The 26,432-nt window shown below is 39.5% G+C and overlaps 1 protein-coding gene across 1 annotated transcript in view; it reads right to left on the bottom strand.

Moving 5' to 3' along the window:
• SPON1 (spondin 1) overlaps window positions 1-26,432 on the bottom strand; it is a 245,692-nt gene that overhangs the window by 142,144 nt on the left and 77,116 nt on the right. Inside the window, exon 3 of the mRNA XM_018567996.1 lies at window positions 22,208-22,341. Within this exon, the coding sequence (XP_018423498.1) occupies window positions 22,208-22,341 (134 nt within the window). The remainder of the gene's footprint in view (window positions 1-22,207; window positions 22,342-26,432) is intronic.

Raw genomic sequence — 26,432 nt, 5'->3', positions numbered from 1 at the left:
CGCACAAGTCTCACAAAGTAAACAAAAAACTTTCATAACCCTCCCTGACTGAGCCAAATCCTCCTCCATTAGTGTCTCACATTCTCCCCCTTCTAGACACTGCAGCTCACGGAGGGAGGGGTTCAGCAACAGAGGAAGTGCTGTAATTCCAGAAAATTCCCTGCAACAATTTTTCATCTCACTTCAGTGCAAGTAGGCACAGCCTATATGAGAGTGGCAACTCTGCTCTGAATTAGGATTACAGCAACATTACAGCGTCATTGCCACACCGCCACAGGAAGCTGCATTAGGTGGGTGTCACTGGCAGGATCAGTTGGTGTTTGTAGGACTTTGGAGGGGCAGGGGACTTTGCTGCAGCACATAATTTTGTAATGTGAGGCCATAGTTCTAATTCAACCAAGCAATATCCATTCTCCTGTGTTATCAACTTAATATACAGCATAGTTATATTATATAAGAAATAACAATCAATTCATGCCATGGTGTACAATTCCCTATCTAAAAGACTACCAAAGAATGATATAAAGAATGATAAAAATATTTGTGCTTAGTCCGTGTACCTGGGCTAGGATTCTAGTGGATTATATTCCCCTGTTTTGCACACCCTATCCAGGGCCGTCTCAGGCAGCATCACTTTGGGTCACATTAGTGGGTGGCACTGCACAATGTGTGCAGTGTGCCTGCCGCCCCCTTTTCCAGCCAGAGCATCCAAGATTGCTGAGCCCCACCCAGCTCTTAGCAACCTTGAAAGCTCTGGCTAGTTTCCCACTCAGCTCCTGGCAACCAATGATGTCACCGGTTGCCAGGAGTTGAGCGGGACACTCTGGCTTGCATCCTGCTCAGTTCCTGGCAATCAGTGGCTTCACTGGTTGCCAAGAGATGAGTGTGACGCTTTGGCTAGCATCCCGCCCAGCTCCTGGGTGGGGGGAGGATGCATAGACATACCCCCCTGGGTTAGCATGCACCAATAAACCCCCGGCCTCAGGGCAAAAAGGCTAGGGAAGCCTCTGCCCTCACCACTCTGTTTAGCAGCGAGAGCAAAGAGAAGAAGCCCTATAAAAGCTCCAGGTCACTATAGTTGGCCTTTACTCAGGTCAAAGGCGTCTCGACATGCCCCCCGTGTGAAAGATCTGGTGCCTTGCAGTTGGCTACTCAGGCACCCAGAGCTGCATACCAATAGAAATGTGAATGAGTGACATGTTCTTCCATCCAAGAAGTCCAGGTCCTTAGCTCTAAGTCACTGCCACTCATTGTGTTCAGTGGGGGAACAAAGGTAAAGTTAATAAATTCAGGGGTGCACAGCATTTACAGAGACCCTTTTTCCAGATCATTAATTTCAACAAACATCATCCTATTAGATTATACTGTATGTGGATAAACCATATTTTAGACATTTACTTGTAAATTTCTTCCTTGAGTAGATATCCAAAAGCCCTGAGAATGCTGCTGAGCACTACTATCTTGGATGTGATGCCATCAGCCCCAGAAGACTCAAATAACACTGATAACAAATAACACTCACTCAAATGACACTGTATAGTATTTCCCTTCGCTCCTCCCCTGGCTGCTATATATTGAAGTTATGTAGTTACCGTATATTTTTACCCACTAGTAAAAACTAAATTACTTTCTATTTCAGATGATAAAATAGATCCAGCCCATAAAAATAGCCTTTAATGTTTATGGGCGTTTACCTAACCTTATAAATGTCTCCTAAATAATGTACCACTCACTTTTTTTATGACAGAGAATTATTAATATAGCAATCAGAATGTAAATGGAACATTCGCTTCATCCCGAAACAGCCCTGGAAGTCGAGATTATTTATTAATAGACATTTCACAAAATGGAAGAAAATAACACACTTTCATGTTTTACTGCGAACTCTTACATGTCACCTTGAAACAACAATTAGCTGACTCAGAATGGATGTCCTAATTTCCATATGTATGAAGCTAATGGAAAAAACCCTTCATATCAAATATTTGCAAGCAGGCCATAAAACTTTGAAATGTTTCAATTACATAGCATGAGTTGTTTGACAAGGAAATAAAATATGTTCAAGTAAATTTAATCTAATTTTCAAATATTATTATTTTTTTGCTATTTATTTTACAACTTGTGCGAAGCTGCTTTCAAGAAACCATTTTTACTGAAATGACTTTATCATTATACGGAAAAAGAAAAAATACTGTAAAGAGATGTAGGAAATACAGTATGAGGTGTTTTCTTTATTGTTAACTCATTCAGAGCTTTGAAATGCTTTACTAGTATTCTCAGTGCCCAGCAAAAATAGATGGTACCTTGGTAGCAAATAGGAATAAGCAGAATTGGGACATATTGCTTTATCAAAATGTCATTGAAGTCTAATAGTACAAAAATCTTTAAAGGCCTTATAACGGTTATGTTATAAGGCTTTTCAGTGTTTAACAACCCTTTTTTATTCATGTCACCCTTTAAAAGTATGCAAAATCTCAAAGCACTCCAGTTTAAAATGTCATAAATTCTAAGGGGGACCCCACGCAAAAAAATACACACAAAAGTTTCAGTCTTCATAGCCCGTTCACGTCAGTCCCACTTCCACAAAACTGTGAGGCACCCCTGAGGAGGCCAGGTGGCACACCAGTATGCCATGGCACCCTGGTCGGTAGAGACTGCTTTAAACTATCCTTGACCTGTTTTGGGCCAAAAACCTTTAATTTAGCTGTAACTTTATTGCTAACCCTAAGGGTCCATTTAAGTTAAGTCAAGGCCTATTTTTTTATCCGAATGTGCGTTATAGGAGTTTTGGAAGGGAATGGCAGCACGCGTCAGATCATGACATGGCACCTTTTCAAAGTGAAAAAAAAGCAGGAAAACACTTATAGGTTTGAATCCAGCCTAAAGGTAACCCCAACTCTAGGATTAACCATAGAGATAGCCCTAATTGTAACCCTAATGAGAACCCTAACCCTTTGTAAACTAATTCAAGTCATCACAATGACAGTGCTGGCATGGCAATCACATGGCTGTGTTGATAGACAAAGTCAATCTTTAGAAATAAATGGCACCATACCAAAAAGTTGGAGGAGTCCAACAGTGCTTTTTATTGTTCACAATCCAATTAAACAAATGCCAATGTATATTGGGGCTAACAACACTTCCCCTTCATCAGAGCTGAGAATGGGATAAGGATTTGATTGGACTCAGAAGACTCCCAACTATCCTCTGGCGCTTGTCAGTGGCTAGTCACTCACTTCCATTTGTATACGGCTCAGGGTTGCTGCTCCTCAATAGATCGGAAAGCTTTTTGTTTTTGGACTCAGAAGATATTATAATAAAATAGATTTATATATAATTTGATATAAAAATCTTTGGGGCTGCAATTGTAATTGGTAGCAGCAGCCTTTGGTTTGGTGGCCATCTGCCGCTCCTGTACCCAACAAGGGAGACCTGTTTTGTTTGGGAGCTGCCTTACCAGAGCAAGTGAGGTTATTTGCAAACTCTCCTGCATTTGGAGTGAGCATAGAAACCCCAGCGCCTCTTAAATGTGTTTCTTTGGAGTTGATAGACAAAGTGGCAGGTTGTCACATCAACAAAGCCATGTAAAATGAGAGAGATGGTGTTAGGTCCGAGGTGTGGGCCCGAGATGATGAGGAGGACCTCCCTTGCAACCCTGTCTGATGAGCACTGGGGTTGAAGACAGTGTGTGTCAGGCAAGGGGTGCACGGGTGCCGGATCCGGATGCCAGGTATAGGCAGCAGGTGATGTGCTTGGCAGAGTGGGCAGCCGTGCAGGGTATCGAGGATCAATGGAGAGGTCTAGCCGGGCCGGGTCGGTAACATGCAGACAGCGAAGGACAATGCAGAATCCAAAGGAGAGTCAAGAGGCAAGCCGGGTTGGTAATATGCAGGCAGCAAGGTACAGAAGGGTTATCCAGAGGGAGCGTCAGGGAGGAAGCCAGATCACAGGTTTAAACAAGAGCAAGATCACTAGACGACTGGTGCTGGCTGATAATCACTCAGCAATGATTCTCAGTCCTGTGGGGCTTTAAATAGGCAGAGGGCGTACACTGCGCGTGCGCTGACATGATGACGTCACTCGGATCCCAGGGCGTCTACGCCTGCGTGGCCTAGCGGTGCTGCCGGGATGTCCCCTCCGTGTGCGTTCCCGCACAGTAGTTTGAACTGGGACACCGTTCGTCCATCGGACCGGAACCCGACATGGAGCCACTCGGACCGGAACCTGACGCGCTCGGACCGGGACCCGACAGATGGGGCCCTAAAGTTAAAAATGATGGGAACAAATTATTACATTTGTTCTCTCCCTTGGTGAAATGAAGGGAACATTTCTACAAAATTTTGGTGAACACAAAGGGGTTAATTTATTAAAGGCAAACAGGCTATTCACGTTGAAAGGGAATTGTTTCTTATCTTAGTGAATACAGTGAAAGTTCACTTTGCAAAGAATATCCAATCGTGCAAGGAAAAAAAAAAAAGTATTTTGCTTGCATATGATTGGATAATGAAAATCAGCATAGCTTGACCTCATTAACTACCCTAAGGAAAAAATCCTTGCACAGTGGAAATTTCCTTGCAAAGTGAACAACCTATTTGCCTTATTAGTATTAGTAAATCAACCCCCAAATCTTCAATTTCGTCATGAAATCACATTCACCAGAATCAGTCGGTTCTTATAGTTAGATGGAAGCTTGCTTACCTCTTCCTAAGTGAAGATGAGCATAATAAATTAAAATTTGTGATTAGTTAACTGATTTTTGGGAGTTTGGTCATGTATTAATGGTTTAAGCAGGTGATTTGACATACAGGGCACTGCAGAAATCAGGTATAGTCAGGGGATCTGCAGGATTTTCCTTTGCTTTCAGAGCTAAATACTCCATACACTGTAATAAACCTAGATAGAGATGTCAAAGCAGAAACCTAACGTGCCAGTAACGACACGTGTGCCACATTCACCTTTGGCTGAGGTAATGGGCACACTAAACCAGGTGCTGGTGGTATTAGAGGTTTTGGCAGGCATCTCCAGCATATGGCTCTATGTTAGGAAATATTGTTCTGTGCTATGCAACCTTACTCTAATCTAAACAACCTATTGGTAATAATAGGCAAGAGTCCAAAAACAAACAAAGTTTTTCAACTTTTCATTGTCTTCCTTCTCTTTCCCTCCAGTAGACAGAGAGACCATATATTAGAGTGATAGAAAAACAGATAACTTACATTCTAGACAAGTAAGTTCTATTTATATGTGAAGACGGGTGTAGAGGGGATTATATAATGACAACAGAATACAGGCATGTCCGTGGGATAAGCATTTGTTGAAAATTACAGCAAAGCCATGCAGAAAGAATAAGAACCTGATACTCTGATGCCAAAATTACCAGCTTGATACCTCCCAGTAAAAGTTGTTCATGCTTTATAGAACATTTCTATTGCTATCCGACTGGGGAAGATCGCTGTTTCCAATTTGTGCTGCCCTTTCTTTAGCTTTCCACTCATATTTATTCTCTCTTTAAATTTTTCAGCTGTGATCCCTATACAGGTGGCATTAGGCAACTCCTTTCAGAAGATGAAAGAGGACATTCTGTTTGATTTAAAGCCTTTCATCGGCAGGGAGCAAACGGATGAGAGAGGTTACGTGTCATTTGTGTAACTGCTGATATGAAACACTCTATTCTTTGACTTTGGGAAAATAAAGTGGCAAAACACCAATTCTCTATTCTTCTAACAAAAGGGAAAAAAAGAAAGGATTAGAAGTGTGCCATTGTTAAAAGGACAGGCAATAATTCAAAGGCATCTTTCCACCAGTAATTGCATTACCAAACCAGCAGAACGCACCATGGTGTCCCTACCAACTCACCAAGGTATGTATGTGGTGCACATGCAGGGACTAGTACATACGGTCTCTGCTCATATTCTGTAGCTCCATAGAGTGTTTAGTTCCCAGAAAAAAAGGTAAATCTTGCAGTTTCTCTACAATGCCTTATTTCTAACATGTCCCATATGCCAAATGGGGTCTTAACAGCAGTAGAGACAAGTTAACCTGTCTGTGCGTTCTGTCCGGGCTGTGTTAATCTCAGGATTGGTCAGCTAGAAATACAAATCCTTTAGCAGGTAAAACGGCTCATGTATATATACAGTCCTTCAACTATGTGTTTGTCTAGAATTCTGCTATAAATATTCTATTGCTCTACGATACACTGTATAATTTGCCTATTGTGTATTAAGTGACGACGAAAGACAATACAGTTCTACTCAAAGTTAATTGCTGGGTTGTTTTGATATCTCAGCTTCATTGCAGGCAACTTTCTTCATCTAAGCAGCTTTAAAGAAAGAAAAGTCACATAAGCCCCTGAGCCCCAGCAAAAGGTTTGAGGTTTCAGTTGAGGACTAATATGCTGGGATTTGCCTGAAATTGTGGAAGTGGAGAACTTATTAAATCTTCCTAGTTGGAGGAAGAGAGAAATCTCAATTTCATAATTAGATTGGAGCTCTAAATCAGGCTGTTTGACAAGAGCTTTCCATTTTTTCAAGGAAGGTTTATTCACCGAGCGCTAGCTAGTTTGATGAAACCTCTTCACATTCCTGATTAAAATAGGCACTTTGTTCTCTAGTACCTGTAATATGCCAGCGAATGTTTGCTATGTGTCACAGTGTAATGTGAATGACAAGTTCTGTAATTACATACAGTGTGGGATGATGTACCCTCTACTGTAAACCATAATGATATTCGGGGGTCACCAAGGAGTTTAATGACTATACAAACCTATGAGACCAAAAGGTTGAGAGTGTGTTTAGAGGGTATGGAATGCTGAAGTGAATCCTAATGCCCTAACGTGAACTTGTCACCCACCTTGGCAATTCAAAGACTAATGATGGAAAATGTGCAAGAAAAGGTTAAAGCTTATCCTTTTTTGTTTTGCATAAAGTGGTAAGGGGTTAGAAGTCCTGTCAGGGTTTTATTTCTAGGTCCAGAAGGAGTGTGGGGTGCTGTATAATTTATTGTATGTGATTCTGCCAATCAGGACTTTAGTCAGGCATAGCATGTAATTTCCAGGAAGCTCTCAAGGTAGAAATTGGCACATGTTTCGAATCAGCTAATGTGAAGGAAAGGATGCATCACAAGTATTTACTATAGTGCTTGAGCTGTTTTTGATAAAACACAGAGCCAATTTGTTTTGTGGGTTCATCACGGTTTGTTGAATGTTGCAAGAGAAGAAGAACATACACTGCACACATATGTGTAGTATGATCCTAGAGGGTAGATTAGACAATCATCAGCAATCATCTGCTGCAGAAGCCAGTTCAGACAGCCATTGTCTGTCTTCCCACCCACCTCCTGCCCATTTAAACATAAACAAAAAAATGGCCATTAGTACTCACCCTTTCCATTCTCCAGGGCTGTCCCATGCATCCTTCTTCATGGTCCACCTCTGGCCATCTTCCAGGTTGAATGATGCGGGGCAACATTTAACCCACTACCTTTAAAGTCAGGGCATCAGGGGCGTGCCCCTTTGGGGGTTCATCAATAAGGAGATTCTACTCAGGGCACTAGTGTTTCTCACACATTAGCTCTGGTGCAGGTTTTTGTAGGCTCATTTCAAGTTTCCAATAAGCAAAACCAACAGACCAACAACACGACTCTACAAAATGATCTTCACAAATTGTTTTTTTCCCCCAAAACCCCCTTTGGGAGGAGTTTCATTGTTCTGCTATGAAATAGTAAATATTCAGGAAAATTGTATTCCAGAATGCAGAAGTCTCTGCAGGATTCAGAATAGTCTCAACAGGTCACAGTCACACACACAGATGAATTCAATATCTCTTAGATATGTTTATTGAAGAATGTCACGACATGTCATTAGAAGCTGAGGCTAGCGTTTTGGGACCTTGCGAAGCTAGCGTTTCGGGACCTCGCGAAGCTAGCGTTGCGGGACCTAGCAGGGACCCTTCATCAGAGCGACATAGTGACAACATGTTTAAGTGAACAGCAGATAGATCAGCCCAGGTGCATGAAGAATCATCCCATGACATCATGATGACGTAATTTTCCATCGTAATGGCCTGATGTGTATATATCTGCTGTGATATTGAATTCATCTGTGTGTGTGCCGGTGACCTGTTGAGACTCTTTTGAGTTTTGCATGGCGCCATCCATGTGATCACCAGAGCACCACCACCATTGGAAGGTTGCAGACTGTAAGGAGTGCAGGTGGTTCTTGGAAACAGTTCTGCAGGATTCAGGACCCACCCAGGAGGAAGAAAACCTGGGACATCAGGAGACTACTTAAGACCCATAAATAAACAAGATTAAAATAATATATACAGTTGAGGGGGGGGGGGGGGGGGAAAAGGGGGTTGGACTGGTCATGATGAGATTTGTTCAGCGTTCGTCAAATCGATCAAAAAATTAACATAAATTGGATTTTGAAGTTAGTTTGGTGGTAAATGGGCTGTTGGGTAGAGGATATTGGTGAGGATATAAAAACTGTATTTAGGCTTTAATAAAACAACAAAAATACATAGTAAGCACATAGCAATATGAAAGCCACATCAAAAATGACTTTAAAGGTAAATACAATAATAACACAAAATATTTGCTTACTGAAAATAAGCTACCCTTCCCTTTAATATTTCCCTTTAATCATGCTGCCTAGTAGCTTTTGTTTGATGGCAATATGGAAGGAGATACAATGTCCCTTTCTCTGGACACGTATTATGTACTTCACATGTCATGAGTGATTCTTGCCAATCCTAAAAACTATTGGCACAATATGCTATTCATCATTATCTCCACTATTAATGCTATCCATGATGCATTGTCATTTCTGAAAGGTGACTGATCCGAAGGGGATTGTGAGAAAAACATCATTATCATCATTAATGAGCTCCCTGTTTGTCACCACTGTCACTAATTACCTTGTGAGTTACAGCAGCTGTTCATCCAAATGTCAGTGTGAAGACCTGGACATTTATACCGGTGACTGCTGCAAACTGAAAATCCAGGTTAGGAGATTTCTGCATTGATTAAAGTGGAGCTTTTCCTTCTACCTCTTCTTTTGATGTACATCTTTGCAATCATCTCATTAGATGGCTGGATTTGTGATCTGTGTTGCCCTTTCAAATTGATATGATATGCAAGTGAACCTCTCAGGACAGAAGTATGGGAGATGCCACTGCTGATGATTTTAAAGATGCATGCTCTGGGGCTTGAATCTGAACCTGGCTGCCATATTATCTGAGTCAATGACCTGGAACAGGTATGTCAGCAAGCAGTGCGGGCTATACTGGCTGCATGATTATTCCAGATCATTATTGTATTTTACTAAAGAAGAGAGAATTAGGGAACATGCATCTGTAAAAGCAATGGCAGTTCCTATGTGCATAACCTTCACTTAAAAAAAACAAAAAAAACTTATGTCAAAATTTTACATTTTGAAGACCACTGGTTCAGTGATTACATGAATTAATAATTACATGCAAGCTAGAAGTTTGAGTCAGCAATACATTATTACAGTTTGCAGAGGACACTGCAGCCTGTGTATGACAGGGTGCTGCTGTGTAAAGGTCCCCACCGCGATCGTATGATTATCGTAAGGTGTGTGGAAGCCTTGCGACCTCTACTACTGTAAGGTCGCACGACTTTAAACTTACGAACATGTTTGAAAACCCGCCGAGGATCGTACGATGTTCGGCAGGTGTGTAGCATGTTCGTAAAATAAAAGCCGGACGGGCCGGTGTGTGCGCAAGCAATGCCCGTTCGGCATTGCGGTCATCGGAAGCCTGCCCCTCAGGGCTGCTACAGATTCAAAATAGTTTCTTCATTTTACCTCTTTCATGAACGGAGTTTCTCTCTATTAACCCTTCAAGGGAATATAACAGCACTATTAACTATCAAGGTCCGGCAGGATACTAATTGGTTTTGGATTCACTATGTAGCCTAATGATAACAAACTAATTGTTCCTTTTTATGCAGCCGAGTAAAACTAAGACACAATTCCCGGCATGTACCCTTGATCTTATTATAACACTTATTTATCGTAATTTTATTATATATTTTTTACTTTTTTATTATATATGTCATGAAGCTTCCTGAAAAAACGTTTTAAATTCCTTTGGATATTATATATAAAATTAGCATTCACTTTTTATATTTTAAACTTGATGTTAAGAGATGTATGTATATTTAGGTGATTATATGTATGTTTTTTATATATTTTTCTATTCATATTGTTAGAAACCTCTTCCCTTCGATTATGATATTACACAAATTTGTTTCAATGATCGTAGCTTTCCAGCTTTGTATACAGCTATTAGGTAAATTGATAACATACCTAGAGCCTAAGCGGGAAAATTCATTTGAATCCCAGCGACCCCAGGTGTTTCCTAAATCGTAAGCCTGACTTGAGTCGCGCTTTAAAAGGGGAATCTATTAAACACTCCCTATTGGTTCTGATGAAGGAGGCGTGGCCTCGGAAACGTTAACCTCAGGGAGGAAGATTAGCCGGTGGGCTAAGCTCTTTCACGATTTCATCTATGTATGCCTGTAAAAATTCTACCTTTGTGAGTATGGTTTCACTTGTTTAAAACCCGTTTCATTAAAACGTTTTTACGCGATGGAGGCGCTCTTTGTCTTTTGTTTCTTATACTGTAATTGTCTGATACAATTATAGTATTAAACATATATATTGAGCCTACATTAAAAAAGAGGGGGGGAGGGGGGTTTCTATTTAACCTGTGTACACAATTACTCCTCATATGTCCTTCAAAAAAGAAAAAGGTAAAAAAATTAAATAAGTTGGGTAAATTAGTCAAGTTAACCAATGCATCTTGATGCTGATACATTTGGCCTGGGCATCTAGAGATCAATGACTTCTGGGCAGGAAATGATTAAATCAGCTAAGGATAGCCTGAGGAACAAGTAAAAAGTAACCAGAGCACCAACTGCTGACTGACAATGACAAAACAAATACATGTAATTGTTTATATTTACCTAACTAGGACAAAACAAAAAAATATAAATTATCAATAGGCAATAATAAATGAATAAAATATATATATACAAAACCTCTATATATTTCCTTCAATATATATACTCTAGTTATAGATATTATAGTTATATAGTTATTCTAATGTTATATACTAGGTTATAAAAATTTTTACAGAAAAAGATAAGTATTACCAAGCGTTAATCTTTAATCAAATAAGAGCAGCATCAGACTAAAGGAAAGTGCCATGCATGAGTTGATAGGCAAATGTACTCTGATGGAAATCACATTGACATGATATGAATTCAACCATATGGTAAGTTTTATATATAAGTTTCTGCGGTTAAAAAAACCCAACTTGTTAAATCCCTAAGGAAGCGACAGATTTGTATGTGGCATGTGTATTCCTTAACACACGGCCCTCCCCAGCATTTATTATTCAATCTCAACATGTTAGCTTTTTCTTTGTTAACATCTGATCTGGAAATGGTTATTTGGTTTAACGATTTTTTTTCTTGTGCCAAAAGAATTTTAAGAACTGAAAATGTTATCTATTTAATGATGAACTCTTCTATGTAATGTTTGCATCTAAATAGAACCTATAATAGCAATCATTTTAGGAACCAAACAACTCCTTTACACGTAATATTCAGGGGCATCCCTACACTTTTCAGCGCCTCGACCCGGGGAGTGTTGGGAGTTGCTGGTGGTGCGCGTTACCGGGGGAAGGGGTGTCAGAGTGTACCTCTGTCAGGCAGCCCGCCCAGGTCATCACTGGTTGCCAGGAGCTGGGTGAGGCACCAGCCAGATCATCCTGCTAAGCTCCTGGCAGCCAGTGATGTCAGTCAGCTGACCAGGACACCAACCAGAGCATCACACATTGCTAAGAGCTCTTAGTAATTTGGGATGCTTTCGACGGAAAAGGGGCAGCACACGTGACCCAATGGGATGCCACCTGAGGCAACCGCCCAAGACTGCCTCATTGTAGGGCCAGCCTTGGTAACAGTCATATACAAGTAGAAGATCTTCAAAAAAAAATCTGGCACAAAGGTCAAACTATATCTAAAGCAGATACAGGGTTAAAATCCCTGCAAGGTTTTATTTATTTGTTGTGCCCCCAATTGGGATATTTGTCCTGATGACCACTGACACTAGGGCCCAGAGTAAGGAACAATCCAAATGTTTACTTTGTCACTGGAAAATCAATAGAGTAGAATAAGCAATAGAGGGACGCTTATTCCAGTTAAATATGAGAGGAGATTCCTCTGAATTTAGAGAAATATCCTCTTACTTCCAGTTATGCCTACAGGACGGGAAATTAAGAGAAATTTCCCAAGTTGGATGCAGGCAAAAAAAAAGCATAATGGGGTTTTATCTATCCAAAACAAAAAAACAAAAACAAAAAAGTTTTGACGTTACATATACTTTTAAGCATATCCAAACACCAAAAATAAATATATTGCAGTTTATCAATCCAGGCTTTGTTCCCCCTTTATTTTCACCTGGTGATCCTGCCAGTAACATGTTTACTGTCCTGGACTGACAACCCTCACTCACAGCATTGTGTGTTTTGTGTGTATTTTTAAAAAAAGGTACAGGCACACTGGATTTGTGGTGCATGTACCTGTATTAGCAGAAAATGTAGCCTGTAAATAAAAACGAATGCAGCTATAACATCTACAGACTGGTAAACTATATGATATCTATCATTTTTGTTATTGGGTTTAGATATACTTTAAGCATACTTTTATGCTGGCCATGTACACAGGCAATTTTCTACACACTTTCACCTGCTTTCAATCCCAAAATGAATCAAATGGGCCCATACCAATACCCCTGCTATACAAACATAAAGCTGAATGTTTGTAGTTAAAGAAATCTCATACACACTGAACAAGCTAAATAAGAGGGCAGATGTAACTCTTACTTAAGTAAGTCTGCCCAATTGTAATACATTCAATTTTATTATTTAGATCCTCAACCCCAACCATGGCTGGTTCTCTTTATGTCTTCTGAAAGACTTCATAAATCTAATGAAAAATGCATGATACATAACGAATTGGTTGGTACCATTAACACTCACATGCTTTACATTAATGTAAGTAAGCAAAGGACAAACAATCACATGGATATGGGAAAACAAGAAAAACTTCAAGTATTTGCGGGATGCTTGTCCAAATGTAATTGCAGCCAGAATCTTCCCAGATGATTACTGCAGTGCACACATATTTTAAATTCCTTGAAAACCCATTCTGGTAATATAGTATGGTGAAGGACATATTTACAGTATATCCTACTCAAAAGAACCTAAAAGGCTAAAAATATATGTGATGTTGTTACTGATTTATTGTTAAAGGTGCAAGTTACGGGGCCATAATCCTCCTCCTGGAATAATCCACAAATGGTGTAGAGACAGGGATATCAGGACTCCCAATCTGCATAACTGTTCTTGGGCAGTAATTCATTAGGTAATGAAGGGTCTTGTACCCTTAAAAGCAAGCTGGTGATGGCTACTTCGATATTTCACATGACATGTTCTTTTGAAGATAACAGGGGTTTTACTAAAAATCACAAGGACCATTGAAACATTTTGACCTGGCCCTCATCAGTGGATTATAATGCACCCATATTTACACCCCCCTAAAGTGTATGTAAAAGCAAACTTTTATTTGTTTGGATGGAGTATAGCAGGGGTTAGACTCTCTAAAAAGTTTTATTGCTGTGTTTGTCCCCGTTGGCGAGATTCAACCCTGTATTTGTTCTGGTGAGCATTGTCACTAGTACATAAAGTGATGTGAAATCCAAAATATTAGCGTTGTCACAAGAACAAAAAGAGGAGCTAAATCAGCAAATGGAGACACCTTAATGGGTATTTCGTCTCAACTCCTCTTGCATTTTTGGGACAGGTGTGAAAGGAAACCTCCCCAGTGGGACACAGACGGCAAAATATACCCTTTTCCCCTTCCTAAACTAGAAAACAAGTTTTGTAGTATGCATTCACATACTACACAACCTTCTGGCATTGGTATGCACAACCTTCTGGCATTGGTGGTCAGAGATGAACAGCCTATAATGCAACCCCATAGGGATCCTATAGAGAGATAAGCACATTTCTAAAATGTTCACTTAATTGTGCTTTGGACTAACTCTTGAACTCGCAAAATTTGTAATTTCAAAACTGGAAGTGCCGTTCAATAGGAACTCAAACCAGTTTGCAAAAAAGTGTGTATTTCAGAGTAGAAATGGACATGACTGTTGGGATGATAGGGCCAAAAAATAGTCTAAGCTTTAAGTTTCTGTTGGCATTTTTGAATTTTCTGTTGAGCGTACGTACAGAAATCTACAAGTGTATGGCCAGCTTAAGGCCAGAACTGTTTTACTTTTGTTTTGGATAGAGTAGGGAATTGTTAAAAAGGGTTTGTTTGTTTTTTTTGCTCTACTATTGGGGAAGTTTCCCTTCCTGTCCTTCAGACACAGGAAGCCAGAGAAAATCTCTCTTCTTGTCACCTTAACAGGGATCCCTATTGGAAAAATGTCCTCTGTTACTGTTCCAGTGAAAACTACACATTTTGGATGTTTGCTCACTTTGAGTCCCTGTGGCAGTGTGGCACTAAGACAAATAGAGAGGATGAATTCTTACCCATAACTATGCTTGTTTGGTCAAATTGCATATGGATTGTCAATGTTTTTATCATCTGTGCACACATTTAAAAGATCATTTTTATCTGTAACTGATGTCAAAATGTGCTGACGGGTCTAAGTCATAAAATATCAATGTAAGTCTGTATGACAACCATTAAGCAAATAAATTGGATCTGGAATTTTAGGATTGTGAAAATGTGTTTTGTTTTGTTTTGTAATTTGGTCATACTTTGTCAAGATGCATGCATTTTATGTCACATTATCCATGAAGCCAAGTCCTTTTGTGAGTGGATTGCAGGTTCTTTCTAGTTTCAGCACTCCAGAGACAAAAAGGGGGGTTGCTAGGCAACACTTGGATGCTGCATAATATATTCCGAGCATCTACCTTTACAAGTAGAAATAAAGTTGACCTAATAGAGTGGTGTAAATATTTGTGGGGAACAGGGAGTGAACACAGGATCCAACCAAAATGTGTTAGATAGATGTTATTACATTGAACAAAAATAAACAAAAAATAAGAAAATAAGAAAATAAAATGTTTGAAAAAGGAGACCCTCTACTAAAATGTTAAAAATTGCAATCTGGTAGGGGATATATAGAAAGGGTATTTTTGCATAAGCAATGTCTTGACATTTCTCCTGAAAAATAGCAGTGTGTGTTGTGACTAATGACTGTGTATAGTCACTCCTGTGCTTACAACCTCATAGCTGTATATCTGCTGTGTAAAATCATCTAAGGAACCGATGCCTCTGACTGTCATGGGGCTTAGAGTGTGATTTAGTGATCTCGCATCTGTGTTGCTCTCTGTTTTCATTGCTGGAAATAAAGCTGTACCTGAGGACCTGACGTGTAAGGACCTCCCTTCTTCTGCTTCACTTATTCTGTGGAAAGTTCGCATGAGTGTGAGTCCCCGTTCACATCCATGCATTTTGTGGTTCAAAGCTAAGCGAGACAAAACACTCAAGGCGAAGGAGCCACTGGATTGACCACGAACTGACAGTACTGCTTTGCTGAGAAGCTGTAAAAGATTCAACCGTTGAGATGGAGTGACGCCTAAAGCTGTCAGACCAGTGCAAGAGCTAAGTAGGAACAGAGCACATGCCTGGAGGAGTGCAACAACAGCACAGCCCTGCATGCCTGTGGAAAAAGAAGTAAGAGGTCAGCACATGAGCTACAAGTAACAGTTCAGTTACAGCTCTGCAGCAGACTGTGATACTGTTCATCTAATGGCAGAAGAGGAGTAAGAGAACCCCATGCATCACATGACCAGACCAAATACAGCTGCAAAAATGTATACATAGATTTAAAAAAAATGTTGGGTGAGCTTGCTTGGTGTTGGAGAATAAGCAGTCTAGGGAGTTGCAATAAAGATGGAATTTGGCTACCGGGTAGTGTTCGGACCTGCATGTGTTATGAAGTTGCTAATTAATCTTTTGAAACAAATTATCGTGAAAGCAGGAACGTTTTTATCAGGTCAACAAACATGCTTTGGTCCATGTAGGAGAAAAAGGGAAAACATCAAAGTGGGACCTTAGTACAGTACACCTGTTTCATGCTATAAACGTGCTGTAATGATTTTACCCAGAAAACAAAGTAGTCACAAACTTTCTAAGTCTTATTTAGTAAGTAGCGTTGCAAAGCAATTTTATGATAATTATATTTTCTTGAATGATTCTGAAAAGGTGATAATCATTCCCGTTCCCTGTGGCAATAATCTCTTTATCCACCCAATGATTACATTCTGTATAATTACAGTGTGGGATGGCTTCGTTCTTTGGTTTCAAATCGTTACACAACAACCAGATCACTCAGAAGCGTACCATCATCATTTCATTTACACTTAATCAAGGCAATTTCTACGCGGCATCCATATTTATTGTGCAATGCTGAATTGCAATCATCAACTCAAATATCTTGTGGTTCTGTTTAACAATAATGATGTATAAATAAAGAGAAGGGGCACTAAACATGTATAAAGGTGCTTGTTTTATATCTTCAATTAAGATCCATTGCTTTGATGGCTGTCCGGCAAAAACAAAACATACCGTGCAGAGTTAATTATGTGTCCCACGTTACAGATGCTAAAAGAAAAGAAATGAAATTTTCTTCACATTGTTCCTGATGAAAGGAATGCCACCTCTCCCTCATGCTGATCGTCAGTCCCTCTCTGCATTAAAGGGCCTGTCCATGCAAAAGTTATATTTTAGTTATAAATGCAGCCTGGCGAGTTGAATCAGCCCTTGGCTTCTTATGTCTTGGACACTCCAGTAGCTTGATCTACGTGTCATAATTCCCAATTCTTTTCCTATGCAGAGTTTCGTGTGTTCATGCCCATCATTTTGTTATGATTTTGCATGTGATTGCAAGAATTGAGCCTTAAAACTTTCCCCTCAAAAACCCCAAACTTCTAAACTTATTCGCCAAAATGACCAGAATGCTTTCTTTTTGGAGTTGAATGGTCACAGTAGCTGTGTATTATAAAAACCAAAATACGAAAAAAATTACAAAATTATAATTACTAAAAACAGAACAACAAGATATACAACTGACCTCTTTGCAGGTCTAAGGTCTTTGAGGGTATCTATAATCACAAATTTGCTGTATTGGCCACACATCTCCACGTTAAGGCCCCCAGCTGCTACTGCACTGCCTCCGGGACAATTAACCACTAATTTATCCCAGATATGACCTAATACCACCACTGTGTTACTAATGTAACTTATTTTGGCAAGGGACAACCATACCTAAGATGGGCCGAACCCATTATTCTCCACATGTTTTAACCAGCACTGCTTTCGAAGACCCTGAGACCCCTGCCAGCCTCTATGACAGTCAAAATGAACAAAATAAATGCCAATCAAAAAATATATTGGTATTGTAACATGAAAACAATCACTAAACAATAAACAACTAAACAGCTAAACATTTGAAATAAGGGAGTAAGGAAGAGATAAAAAAAAAAGGCTAGAGGAGGAATGGTGGAAAATACTTGATACTGGCAGAGCTCTGACTAGTCTTCATCAAGAACCTCCCTCCTCCCAGCAAACCAGGACCCACTCCTGTAACCCTCAACCCTCCGATTGGTTAACCCTCCAAACCTTCCTTTTTCAAGGAGATCAAGTTTGAATCTGTACAGGGACAGAGGGAACCTGTTTGGTGGACCCAATAAATAGACCTTCTATTATCCTTACAAGAAACACTGAGGGGAATTTTTCAAACATGGGGCAAACAAAATCTGGAGCAGATGTGCATGACAACTAATCAGATTGTTTCTTTCATTTTCAAATCATACCTGAACAAACTAAATTGAGAAGCAGTGGTGTCACAAGGGGGGTGCGGCTCGCACCCGGGTGACACCATTGTAGGTGGCACTAAAATGATTAACAGTCATTTTCTTCTCACCCCCTCTGAAAAGTCAGGCACTCGGTCATTGCCCGAGAGCCCAACAGTTTCAAGAGAGAGGAGGGGACTCTGCAGCATACATTATCCCACCGGGTGAGTGTCCCCTCCTCTCTCTGCCAGCGTCCATGATGGCCGCCGGCAGGTATCAATAGGACATTATCGTGCACGTGTGTGGTTTCCGCTCTGGGTGACACCCAGCCTCGAGACGCCCCTGTTGAGAAGTTAATTGGTTGTTATAGTAAACTTCTCCATATTTTGTCTGCTCCAGTCTTGATAAATTCCCCCAACTATCTGTAACTAATTTCCAGTGCAGATGTTTACTTGCATCTATGGAGATTACTTTAAGATTTCTTGCTCTATCACAGATGCTGAAACCTCATGAAATTGTTGACCTCCTCCTGAAACTGCTAATTAACTGTCTGTTAAGCTCTCTCACTTTAATGCTTTATGAGTTGCTAACTGAAAACACGCAAGCAAAGCAGGAATGTCAGAGAAAAGTCATTCTTTAAAGTAAATCTAAACTCTAACTGGATGATGTAATTTGCTAAAGCATCTTGTACCATAAGTGATTTCCATTTTTTCAATAAAATACTTGTTTTCACCTTTTTTTATTTTTTTCTTGCATCTCAGTGCAACTGATCACCTCTAGCCTCTTCCAACCACTTCCATTCTACATGCACTCGCTCCAGCGTTAGCTGCGCAATATTGCTCTGTACCAACACTAAACTCAGAAGTTAAATCTTAAAAATGCTTTCAAGTACCCAAACTATTAACAGAAATGTATCTTATTTGTGTATCACTCGGCTGTAGATCCTCAAAACATCCCTGAATTGGTGCTGGCACTGTCTTTCATTCTGGATGGTTCCTGTGTGTGTTGTAAAGTAGCTTCCAAGCTCGGTCCTGCAATGGACTACAATATCATGTTTTTTTTACTAATTTTTATTGAGAATGTATTCCATGACGGGAGCGAGGCTGGAGCGGCAACTACTTTACTTAACACACACAGGGACCATGGGGAACAACAGTAGCCACCCTCCAGAAGGAAGGACAGTGTCAGCACCAATTCAGAGATGATTTGAGGATCTACAGCCCAGTGATACACAAATAAGATACATTTTTGTTAATAGTTAAGGTACTTGAATGTATTTTTAAGATTTAACTCCTGAGTTTAGTGTCACTTTAACTGCCCAATTCCATTTCTCAACTTTGCTACAGGGCATGAGTGAACATGTAAACTGCTGACCACGTGTAACAAATTACGCAGTTTGCTGAGCCAAGCAGGAACAACAAAGGCCTTTTGATGTTGTCATTTGTCACTTTGATTTATAGTCTTAAAAGAAGCATAATCATGAATATTCTGATTATTTCTCAGCCTCCTTTCTGTTCTCTGAATATCTGACAATATCAATGAAGTCACATTAAACATCTGTTTCTGAAATAAAGCAGCCCCGTGCTGACAGCTGCTCCAGACAAAGAAATGGTGTACAGCTGTCACATTCGTACATTAGCAGTGGCTTTCAACTTCCTCAAGGCAAGAAAAAGAGGACAGTGCCTCTCTTTCGATTTTATTGCATGCAAGCATAAACACACATTATTAATTCTGGGTACCTGCGGAGGACAAATTGCTGTCTTTAACAGGCAAAGTACAAAGTTCTGGGAGAAAAATCATGTGGTCTGCACATCTGGAGAGCAGACTGTGGTTCTGCAACCACTTCCGTGTCATGAAATAAGATACGAGGAATTAAAGTAGATGTATACTAATTCAAAGACATTCAAAGACATTTAAAGCACAGTATACCATAAACAACTTCTAAATAGAATCTTTGTGTTCCCTTTTTTTTCATCCTTTGCTGCATCTCAGCGTGACTGACCTCCTGCAGCCTCTTTCTGTCTATATGCAAATTAGCGATAGATGCATTTTAATACATTACATTTTAATTTGAACAAAATAGAAAAAAAAAAATTATAGGAGAAAAAAAAAGGAGAATTACAGACAACCGGTATAGAAGACTGCCAGCACCATGAAAAGTTTGAACACTGAGCAAAAATTTGAGGCATCCTTGAGAAAACCAGGGCACCCCAAGATGCCAGGGCACCCTTGTTGAGAAAGGCTGCATTAGACACATATCTAACTCAAAGGAAAAAAATCTTCAACTTTATATACACATTCTGATGAAGCATTGTTAGCTGCACCCATCATTTGACCTTTCTTCACATGCAAATAGATAGAAATACCATGGTATACAAAAATCCCATTAAAACCCCAGTGTTTAGACCCATACACCTATAACAAGTTAAAGTAATATTAAACTCAAAGGAGTTTTAAGCTATTTGCAAATGCTGATTACATTACTTGTAATGGATGCTGCTTCTTAATGTGTAAACATTTTAGTTTCTTGCAGAATCAGCTGGTCTCCTAAACACTAGCCCTGCTATCTTGCTGTAAGGCAGCTGCTTTTCCTTGCAGGATCCTATGCAGCCACCCTTGTGTGTGCTAGTAAGCTGTGTGTGTTCTCACAAACATACAGACACAGCAAGGCAAGCCATTCCCCTGGTGCCTGCTAATCTCTTCTCCTTCCTGCTTCCTTCTCCCTTCTCCAAGCTAGTAGATGGACAGTTGCTGCAGACTGCTCTGTTCCTTGTGCTGAGGGATTTGGAGCTGGGTGTTCTGAAACAGGATGCCTTTAAGCCCTTGGGCAAATCTTGATGGTGACAATAGTGAACCATTCCTGCCTAATGTGTGTTGAAATTACCACATGTAGTCTACACTGCAAGCCTGTGTGACAGGGTGACAAAGCAGGATCATAATTACAAGACAAGGATAGAGCAAAGACACCCAATTACAGGAACCTAAAGAAGGACCTAAATGAGAGGATCACCACGTTATATTTTAATGAAAGTTGAAGATGTAAAAATATGTGAGATTGCAATAACAGGGTAAAGTTTATATAAAAATATAATGCCGTGCTTACACTATGGCACTAACTCAATGCCATTCATTTTGAAGGCCAAGTACCTGCCCTGCAGTGCACCACTATGCATTGCTATGCATTACCTTGTAGTATCCTGGGTTGCATTCCCAAAATAGAGTCAGGTGCTTTTTTTGCCATGATTAGGTGCATCAGAAACCTATTCAGATGTGTGGGCTGCCATCAAACAATGCACGCTACCACGCAATTTGACAAGAGTTAATGCACCAACGCACAAGTGTAAACTCAGCTTTAGTGATTGAACCTACCTTTACTTTATAATACATATAAAGTCAAAACTTTGGTTTATTTTTGCTTTGGATAGCGTGAAGAAGACTTAGACCATCTGTCATGATTTTTTTGCTGTTTCTGTCCTCAATGGGAAGATGTACCACTGTCACCAAAACAAAAAGTGACCCGGGCCATGCTGCGGTGATGCTAAGAAAAGCAATCAAATTACTAAAAAATGGATGGTAAAAGAAAGGCATTTTTTATTTCCCATTTTCATTTATTTCCTGGTGCTGGGTCCTCTTGTTTACATATAGAAATATCCAATGAGATTAGAACCACGTTAAAAGGAGTTGTCAAGTCCCAGCGTATACTATTCTATTACAACATCAGCATTGTAATAGGAATACATACTAGAGTTGTTTTTGATAATGCAATCTGCCTTCCATCTTTCCCTGGCAACACTCTACACCGCCATATATAATTATATGACCAATATTATGGCTTCATTTTAATTTTCAGGCTCAATTGGATAATCAAATACTTTTGTGGTTGTCTTGTTCGGTATCTGGATATATTTACAAAAGTGGTACATTGAGTAAAGTTGAAAAGTGGATTACTTTCAACAGAACACAAGCTTTCAATAGAAACATAAATTAAATTCTTATTGGTTGCTATGGCATTATGTCTGGCCGTACTGGAAATGTTTGTTCTTTTTTTTAATATCAGGAAATAATACATACACATAATCGTTTATATTTAAGTATTACACAGTCAGTACAATAAGTGTAATAAACCATAACAACCAATAGGCAATAAGTAAAATAACCTAAAACAAGGAATAGTCTTCTAATACCATTAATAAACGAATTCTAATTAGTTGCTATGGCATTCTGTACTTTATTTGCAGTATTGAAAATCCTTCTAGTTTATTTTTTTCTTTTAATGGCAGTATACAATGCATTCAAATGAAAGTACTTACTTAAGTATTACACAGCCTGTGCCAATAGATGGAGCAGTCCAGAAGACCTGTATCCGTGTCCTTCGCCTTGGCGTGCTCTCCGTAACAGCTACAGGGCAGTTGCTCATAAACTGTGTATCTTCATCATCTATAATCTGCAAATTAAAATTCATGGTTAATTACATACTGACACTAAACTTGCCATAAGAGATTATTAGTGAATAATGGCCCATTGAGCAAAAGTAATGAAATTTCTGCCGTGAAGGAATGGCAACCATGTGCGCTGGAATTTTAGTATTATAGTGAGCGTTGATTATCACCTTTCGTTTTTATGAAGTGCTTCTGTTCTTTTTTTACTCTCCTAAAGGGGATGTGAAGGAAAGCTATAAAACACTTGTATTTGATTGCTAAAGTTTAATATTGTGGCTAGAATTTGTTAACTTAATTACACTGTAAAGGCTCTGGTTTTACCCTGTCTTTCCTGCTGGTGGCGCTGTGTTTTGCGGTGTGTCGGCATGTGCTTCTAGAGACCACCAGCAGGTGTCCCCTCTCTTCTTGGGGTGGCACTTATCATGGTGAGAAGGCCATATGTTCCTACCAGAGTCTAGCTCAGGTGCGTTAGTATTTTCTAATAGAAAGGTAGCTGCACAACACTGCATAATTGAGTACTTTCCTCCCCAGCCTTACTATCTGTGGCCCACCCCTCTCATTCATTGGATTGCAGTTCTTTCAGTGAAGAAGGCTTGGCATCACATGTGGGCATTACCTAGGGCAGTCTGCAAGCAAATACAGTTTGCCTAGGAACGGCCACTGCTCCAAACTGACATAACTCTTCCCAAGAGTCAGCCCACTGCTTGCATCAGGGCTGAGGGCATTCAAGAGCAGTACTGAGCCAGGGTGCTGTGATGTTTTCAAGATGCTAGGCACAGCACCCTGCCAGCTCCTCCACCAGTCACAATCTGCCTGCAATGCATGAAGTAGCACAAAGAACCTGTGATGACAACATTGTGTCCAAAATAAGGTATGCAATAAAATTGAAAAGGATTTATTTAAAAATTGTATTAGCATGTTGAGGAGGAAAAGGAGGAACCAGTGAGGGCAACATATAAGCAGATTAAACGTCAGATTTAAAACCATTAATAGCTTTATAATGAAAATGAAAACCTTTTATATAAATCACACAAACCATATTAATTACCAAAAGGATAAACAGTAAACTCAATAAGACCATTCTAAATGACTTATGCCATTGCACTAATGGAAATATCTATAATTACTGATATACTAAGAGATAACAATATCCCTCCCAGCACAAGTGACAGAGAGGATGGCTGAAACACCAAAAACCTAAGGGGTGATGTTAATGTGAAAACAAATGTATAATATCCCTCAATCATACTGGTGGGGAAACATCCCAACCAAAATTCCAAACAAAAGGAAAAACAACATTAAAATTGAATATAAATTGAATCCCTCACACAACATACAAAAACAATTCCCCCCTTATCACTTCTTTCTGGGCCACCAGATTTCCTCTGGCCTGAGTGTCAACTCACTGACTGGAGTAGTGATGTCTGCTTTACCACCCAAGTCATAGTTGTGGATCGTGCTCCCTCCTTCTTCAACAAAGACATGATGGGTGCAGCTTGGAGGTCTGCAGTAAAGGTAGCCCATGTTTTGTCATGATTACTTATTTGCTGACTACATATTATAATAGCTACCTGTTTGCTGCCCATGTAGTGCCATTATAGTCCAAATGTTGACTACCTAATGTAATAATTAGCCATATGTTTACATGAATCACAATGTTTACCTTTTTGTTGACCATGTATTGTAATGTAGTGCCATGACTACCAATTTGTTGCCTTTTTTTGTTTTTTTTTTGTTTGCATTGCCAGCACTGCCTGTCCATTACTCAGGTAGAGCCAGGATTACCCGATTGTTGGCTACATTTGTTATTCACCTCCTGTCATAATTATCACTGTGCTACCTACTGATTATTAACCATGATTGCCAGTGTGTTGCCCACATGTTGCCAACAATGGTCACTGATTCAACCCACAACTTCCCACCTATCAATATACTATACTAAATAAATTGGAGCAGGTCTAATAGTGGTCATAAGGAGGACAACTGCTGTTCAAATGCACCTGTCAGTGGATTCTAAATGATCTCTAGTGCCATCAACACAAGCCCAATGCCCATCAATCAAGCCTTTATAGTGTCCCTTGCTGCTGGGCTGGAGGTTGGCTGAGACATAGTGGTCAGCATGGGTCCTAAGGCAGATTGCAGGTAACAGCAGGCCTGTAGAGTTCAATGCATCTTAGATCCCGTTACAGCTTCCTTTAAAGATATAACCTGTATTTTAAAATATGGAATCCCAGATGCTTTCTTATATCAGGGGGGGTCTGAATGATCAGACTCCTCTGTGTATGCTCAGATTCACAGTTGTCTTGTCTATTTTTCCCTATTTATAGCAGGTTTCAAACAGAAACATGCCAACCCTACTGTCATCAGTTTAAGCTGAAACATATCACATGAAATGTGTATATTATTTTAGACTGTCAGCATGTCACTTTACTGTATGACATTTTATTGGTAAAGCATTTGCATGGCACTCGAGAAATTACATTTTGGAAATACATCTCAAATCCTGAACATATGGATCTCCAACAAACAGAAAACATAGCTGCTTCCTTTTCTTTCCCAGACAATAATTTATGTTCATTGAAAACAATAATATTATAATTAGATACTTTACTTGTATGCGGCAGATGTCTCTCATAAGAAATATATTACATCTGATCCCTGCAATGCAATCAAAAGCAGTAATAATCACAGTTATGCAATCATTCAGTTAACTTATTATCTTCCAGTTCTGCCTTATGGAATGAGTTTAATCGAAATTATGAATTACCTTCTATACTTGCATGTCACTGACCCAAGTATGGAATATGAAATTGTTCCAAGGAGTCTATTAAATTCCGATATCAATTTAAGTCAAAAATGTCATGGATAATGATACATGAAAAGATGAACAGCATACTTCATGACAATGAACAAAAATTTGAGCTAATCTGGTCTCCTTGGATGATATATAATGGCCTGAGAGACGAGATATGATGCAAGATGGACTTGGGGTGGAGGGGAAGACCGGAATGTTAGCAGTATAGGGGAATTTGTGTCTATGTGTAAGTATGACTTGTATATGTGTTGTTGTCTGTGAATTTAAAATAAAATAATTTGTAACATAAATTCCGATGCCTAACAGCAGAAAATAAGAATATTACAATGGTAATTTAGGCTTTTTTTTCTAAGTGGTTTTAATGTTTCTTTGCAGCTGTTATTAGGTCCAGAGATGGTTTTTCCGGGAAGTTATACATTAGAAACTTTCTATATCTAATAGAGTTTTGCATATGTATTACTAGTGGGGCATTTTGTTTGCTCTTTGAAAGGGTTCAAAGCTGTCTATATAATGTATTGGTGGAATATGGGCACCTCTGGACATCTAAAGCCAATTTTTGTTGTTGTTTTGGATACAATATAAAGGGTTTAAAACCCCTCTCTTTTTTTTGTTTGTATCTCACTGTGGAAAGAAAATTACTTCCACTTCCTGTACACAAGAGGAAGTAGGAGGAAGTCTTTCCAAAATGTGTAATATCTCCTCTTAGAAAAGTTCCCTTGAATTCTGTCCCAGCGACAAGTAAGAATCATGGATTTCTCTTCACTTTGTGTCACTAGGACACATATGGGTTGATTTATAATCCATTTACACAACAAACAGATGTGCAAACGAGATTTGCAGTTCATTATAGACACTTGATGGAACTGATGTGCATAGGAAATTATTGTTCATTCTGCAAATGGTTTATAAATCAATCTAATAGTAAGGGTGAATCTCCCCAGTTGGGCACAGACAGCACTAAGCACTTGACAGGGTTTCTAACGCTTCCCCATGCTATCCAAAACGTGAAAAATACATTTTGGATATAGGTACACTTTAAAACAAACCTGGAAAATTCAGTCTAACCATATGATGAAATTGTAAAAGCAGAGATTACCTGTGAAAATAGCATGCCAAAGCGAAAAGTAGATAAAGAGATAGAGGCAGATGAAGTGTTGGGCAAATCTTGACTTTTCATGCAAAAGTCAAGCTTGGCCCCACATTTCCTTCCCTTCCCAGCTGACCTGTTGGCCCTTAAATATGACTCTAAATATGGGAGAGTTCAAAATCAATCATGGCTTT

This window comes from Nanorana parkeri, unplaced genomic scaffold (genome assembly GCF_000935625.1).
Source record: "Nanorana parkeri isolate BGI_ZX_2015 unplaced genomic scaffold, ASM93562v1 scaffold30, whole genome shotgun sequence".
NCBI classification, from domain to species: Eukaryota; Metazoa; Chordata; class Amphibia; order Anura; family Dicroglossidae; genus Nanorana; species Nanorana parkeri.
This window is presented reverse-complemented; position numbering and strand designations above follow the sequence as displayed.